The sequence below is a fragment of the Arachis ipaensis genome, chromosome B04 (genome assembly GCF_000816755.2).
Source record: "Arachis ipaensis cultivar K30076 chromosome B04, Araip1.1, whole genome shotgun sequence".
Lineage (NCBI taxonomy): Eukaryota > Viridiplantae > Streptophyta > Magnoliopsida > Fabales > Fabaceae > Arachis > Arachis ipaensis.
This window is the reverse complement of record NC_029788.2, coordinates 125,636,364-125,641,886: the sequence shown is the minus strand read 5'-3', so window position 1 is coordinate 125,641,886 and position 5,523 is coordinate 125,636,364. Positions and strand designations below refer to the sequence as shown.

The 5,523-nt window shown below is 35.4% G+C and overlaps 1 protein-coding gene across 1 annotated transcript; it reads right to left on the bottom strand.

Annotated features, from left to right (window-relative positions):
- LOC107637224 (phospholipase A(1) DAD1, chloroplastic-like) lies at positions 606-2,301 on the bottom strand. Its single transcript, XM_016340657.2, has one exon. The coding sequence runs from the start codon at positions 2,013-2,015 to the stop codon at positions 645-647; it is 1,371 nt and encodes a 456-aa protein (XP_016196143.2). The 5' UTR covers positions 2,016-2,301; the 3' UTR covers positions 606-644.

Below are 5,523 nucleotides of genomic sequence, written 5' to 3'. Positions count from 1 at the left end.
GGAAAAAATAACTTTGACAAATATCTTTTTTTATTCCATTATTAAAATCACAGAAGCATATGTAGCCATGCACTTTTATTATATATAGTTTTAACTTCAAATTATTCATTCTTGTCTTTCTTTTATACTATGATATTTTAATTATCATCAGATATTTAATTAGTTTTTTTTTATCAGTTGTATAAAAAAAAAATCAATTGTACACCCTCAGTGGTTCGCTTAGCATTTTTTTTCTTTTTTGCAATATCTCGTTAGACACATATTCGTTCTACTTCTCTTTTCGATATTAGTGGACAAAGTAATTAAGATACATTATCATCATATATACAAAATTTACATTAATATCCTAAAATTATGTGAGAAAATTAAACTATACAATCTAATGAATAATAATGCATTACATTATCCTCTATGCTGGTACCTACCTATGGAGAGTCTTGTGCAATCAATACTTTCAAGAGTTTGGTAGATAAACAGTGCAAAAGACAAAAGTGTATATATCTAATCAAGAATCATGAAGACATCATTGAATCATGTATTCCAAAAGAATGAAGGCAATCTTATGAATAATTCAATTTTAGTTTTTCTTTTTCTCTATTTTTCTCTTCTATAGTTTTTTTTTTTTAAACTATTATTATAACGAGTCATGGCCGCTGAAGGAACCTCTTTGCCGTGGATCTAAAGGGACACGTGGAGCTCACAAATCCATCAACAAGGTGAAGATATGTGTTCAAATTATGACACGTGGCAACATTGACACCCTTTAAGTATGGAGAATTCTTACTACTAAGTCTTAGTTCTTCCCCGACCTCAGAGTACACCCATTGTGTTTCCTCTGCTCTTTTTTGAATCCAGCTTGGCAACCCTGCCACGTGGAACCCACCGTTATTTGCCACATCACCACCTGAATTTTCCACATCATCGAAAACAAACCCGGGAACTTTAGTTATAACATCGTCACGGTTCACTATTCTCAGTACTTTTGTTCCTTGTTTGTCAAGGGATGTTCGGAAACTCCGATTTCCGACGCGAGGGCCGCCGAATGAGATAACCGTCGCCGAACACAGTTTGGGAAATGCAGCTCTCGCATCATAAGCTGCGAGCGTTGCTAGAGCCGCTCCCAAACTGTGTCCGGTGATGGTCAAACTTAACGGCTCTCCATCGTCGTAAATTCGGAGAATCCTTCCAATTTCTTCTCTAACCATCTCTTGCAAACTCATGAGTGATGAGTTAACGCTGCTTGTGTAGAGGCTCAAGAACCCACTTTCCACCATTGGTCCAGTATTTCGATTGTTATTAGCCACATTTTGTTGATGTTTTTCTTCGATCATGTTGCATGGTAAAAGCGTTAGATTGGCGCGCAAATTCTCGAGCCATTCCAAGCACGTTGTTGTTCCTCTAAAAGCAATAACAACGTCTCTTCTTCCAAGCCTTTTGATCTCTTCTTTGTTGTCGCAAACAGCAACATAACCAACGTAGCTCGATTGTGTTCCGAACCAACTCGGTGCTTTGTCGATCCAATTCGGTAACTGAATACCCGAAGTTGCACGGAGGTGTTTGGTCACCTTGTAACCAGTGTTGGGCAAACCGCAACGTTCGAAAAGTGTGGTCTTTGGGAACCTGCAATTGGCATAGTTTGGAGAAGAAGGATCGAGCTCGAAGGATTTGTATGCAGCTTCAACGAAGTGACCGTACCGTAGGATTTCAGCACGTAGGTTATCGTCCAATGGGTCTAATAAACCGTCCCAGTTTCTTATTCCTTGGTATTCCTTCCATCTCTTACCAACTTTCTCCGAAGATGATAATGGTGGTGATGGCAAGTTCATCATTCTCTCCATCTTCCTGAGAGTTTCATCATGTGATGAGTATGAATGTTTCTTGGTTGGTGTTTGTTGAATGAGGGTTATGCACATTGGTCTTGTTGTTTTTGTGGCGGTTGTGAGAGAACTGTGGTGGTGATGTAGCACTGGAGAAGTGTGGTTGTTTAAGGGTGTCATTGTTGTGAAGAGTGTCATTATGTGAAAGAAGAGGAGAATAATATTGAAGGGACTTAGAACGAAAGTTGGTTTGTGTGTTGGTTGTGGAATAGAAGAAGGTAAGTGGGAAATATATATATATAAGTGTTGGGGGAATGGGGAAAGGTACACTCATATGATTAAAATCATATAGTGTGGGTTCCTTTTATGAGTGATTGGGTGTGGCTAGTGTAAGTACGTACATTTATATCACACAAAAATACTACTCTATGTCTCTATCTCTAGACATTTAAGATATTTGTTACATAAATGTAAATGATTTTATATTTGAGAAGGTCTATGAGCTCAATATTTTTACTAAAATTTGATCAGTATTTAATTAATAAAAAAATTAAATAATTTTATATTATTAGATATAATTTTAATTAGGATTTGCTATTAATGATAATTAATTAATAATTACAAATCACAAAATTTTGTAAAATTCTCTTATAAAATCCACAAAGATATTGCGTCAAATATTTACAAACAACAAATAGAGTGAGAAATGAGGTCATTATTCTACAATTCATAATTGATTAAAAGAAAAGGGGGAAATGATACTATTTTTAATAATTTATAACCATATTAAAAGGAATCTCACAATCTCTCTTAACATTTTCTTTATCTTGGTTTTTTGGGTGCCCAAGAATACCTTAAATAGATTATTATATAGTAAAGTTGTCGATAAAGTGGATGTCAGCAAAAAGTGCTTAGTTTTGGTATAAAAAATCATATTCAAAAGAAGCTAGGAAATTATAGACTATGAGTGTGTATGTGATGGTATGTGTGGAAATTTCTTCACCTTTAATTGTTTTTTTTTTTTAATTATTATTATTATATCTAGGAAACTTGATAGATCCTCATACGTAACCTGGCCTGTCCATATGTGTCTTGACACCTTCGCAAAACCTCCAGCTTTTTTGCGATGTGAAAATTAATGGCCAATAAATGGCTCATACTCTCTACTTGGTTCGGCTAAGAACCAAGAGTAATAGAAGAAAAACAGGAAAATTTAAAATGAATGAGTGACCCCATCAAATTGTTAACGATAGAAGTAGATTTTATCAATTAAGATATTTTTATTACAGACAAGATAAGATTTTTTTTTATCACACCATAAGGACATGAAAAAATTTACACAAATACAAAAAGTGGTTATTGCTTAAAAAAGCGTATTAGAAGAAAATGGTTTTATAACGGACATGTTAGATTTTTATTTCAAAACCTTAGCTTATAGTAGTGCAAATAATACTAATAATAACAACTTGTATAAGGACCTTATGTTAGATGTTTAGATGAATCGTATTAGGGTGCACAGCAAAGTCTTGAAGAATCAGAAGAGAAGAATACAGAAATAGATTATGTAGAATCAGGTTTCTTAAGAGAGAAGAAATGTAACTCTATATATTAGTGCATTATTGTATTTGATACATTAATTGTTAGGATGCAAACTAATATACATACTTATGATACACACTTTAGCTCACACGTAACCATAACTAACTCTTAACAGAATAGTGTAACTAATTAAAGGTCCCCCCCTTTCTCAAACTGAGGTACGTGCACCCTCAGTTTGTCCCTAAATTTGTTAAAAGACAAGACAGAGAGGGGTTTGGCTAGAGAGTTAGCTATTTGATCTTTGGAGAGAATATAAATTATATAAATTTGTTTGCTATTAACCAAATCTTGAATGAAAGGAAGGTCTAGTTTTAAATGCTTGCATCGACTATGGAGGATAGGATTAGTTGATAATAAATATGTGCTTTGATTATCGCAGTAAATTGTTGAAGTTATCGGTTGAGAAATTTACAGTTTAGAGAGAATTTTTTGAATGGACATAATTTTTAATTGGACTTTGAATTGGTCGGAAAAGGATCCAAGAGGTTGGAACTGTCGTCAACAAAGGTATAGGTTTTAGTTTCGGATAAATATATGCAATGCTATGTAAAATCTTAAGTTAATTGGTTTTATGATATTGATGAATTGATATTGTGGAGATGGTGGTTCATCCAGCTTATAGTGAGAACAGTGACTTTGTCCTCCTCATGAATTGATGATGGTAGTTATTTTAGTAACAGAGGGGGTTATGATTGGTTAATATTATGATTATGATTGAATCGATTTGATTAGAGGCTTATGTAAAAAAATAAGGATTTATATGAGGTTTATGATGAAAACTATGATTGAGATATATGCTAGCTAGTGACTATGATAACTGAATTGGTAAGGATGTGGGTTTTGTCCCGCTTGCGTTATTGATGTTGTGGGATAGTGGTTCGTCTCACCCACAGTGAGGACGGTGGCTTTGTCCCACTCACAGGTAGATATTGAGGTTGAGGATTTTCTCTCTTGTGTTGCGATGGACAAGTTAGGTTGAGGATTCACTCTCTTGTTGTATCGGAGAATCGGATAGAAGGTTGAGGATTTCCTTCAGTTCAATTTCCAATTGTGGTGATGACGGTAGTTTTATCCCGCTCACGGTTTGAGGATAATTATCCTTGTGATAATAAATGTGAACATAATGAATAATTATGATGAAGTTTGATTGAAATATGATTATATATAATTGCACTTTTGATTTTGATCTTAGTTATATTTGATTGTGATTATGATTGAAATGAGATTATGATTAATATTATAGGATGGTGGTTTGTCCCGCTCACGGATAAACAAGTTGAGGTTGAGGATTCCCTCTCCTGTTGCGGTGGACAAGCGGGGTTGAGGATTTCCTTTCTTATTACATCAAAAAATTGGATAGAAGATTGATGATTTTCTTCGACTCAATTTCTGGCTGTGGTGTGGACGAGTTAGGTTGAGGATTCTCTTTCTGTTGCATTACAGTCTCTCTCTAATTGTGAAGTATGACGAGCACTATATCCCGTATAGCGCTGTGCTCATTGAAATAGTAGAAGGTTGAGGATTTCCTTCTTATTAATCATATGTGTGTAGCGCTGCTCTCAGTGAAATGGTAGAAGAATTTCCTGAAATGGTAGAAAGATTTCTTTCTTGTTAATCATGTGTGTTTGTAGTGTTGCTCTCAGTGAAATGGTAAAAGAATTTCCTAAAATGGTAGAAGGATTTCCTTCTTGTCAATCATGTGTGTGTGTGTGAACGTCCCAGATAGTGTAACCTTCAGTGAGATGGTAGAAAGTTGAGGATTCCCTTCTTGTTAATCATGTGTGTGTGTGTACACACTGCCCTCAGTGAAATGGTAGAAGGTTGAGGATTTCCTTCTTGTTAATCATGTGAGCACTATATCTCGGATAGAATTGCCCTCAGTGAGATGGTGGAAGGTTGAGGATTCCTTTCCGGAAGGTTGAGGATTCCCTTCTTGTTAATCATATATGTGTGTGTGCGCGCGCATGTGCGTGTGTGTGTTATGTTCCTTCTAAGGATGCACGGCAGAGAGAATTATGTCCGGGTTAGCTACCAGATGTGTCGAGTCTGACAGTTTAACCAACACGTGAGCTCACGGCCAGTAAAATAGGCATGCATCATACTATAT

Coding starts and splice junctions, on each gene's coding strand:
- LOC107637224 (XM_016340657.2), bottom strand. CDS start 2,015: ATGACACTCTTCACAACAATGACACCCTTAAACAACCACACTTCTCCA.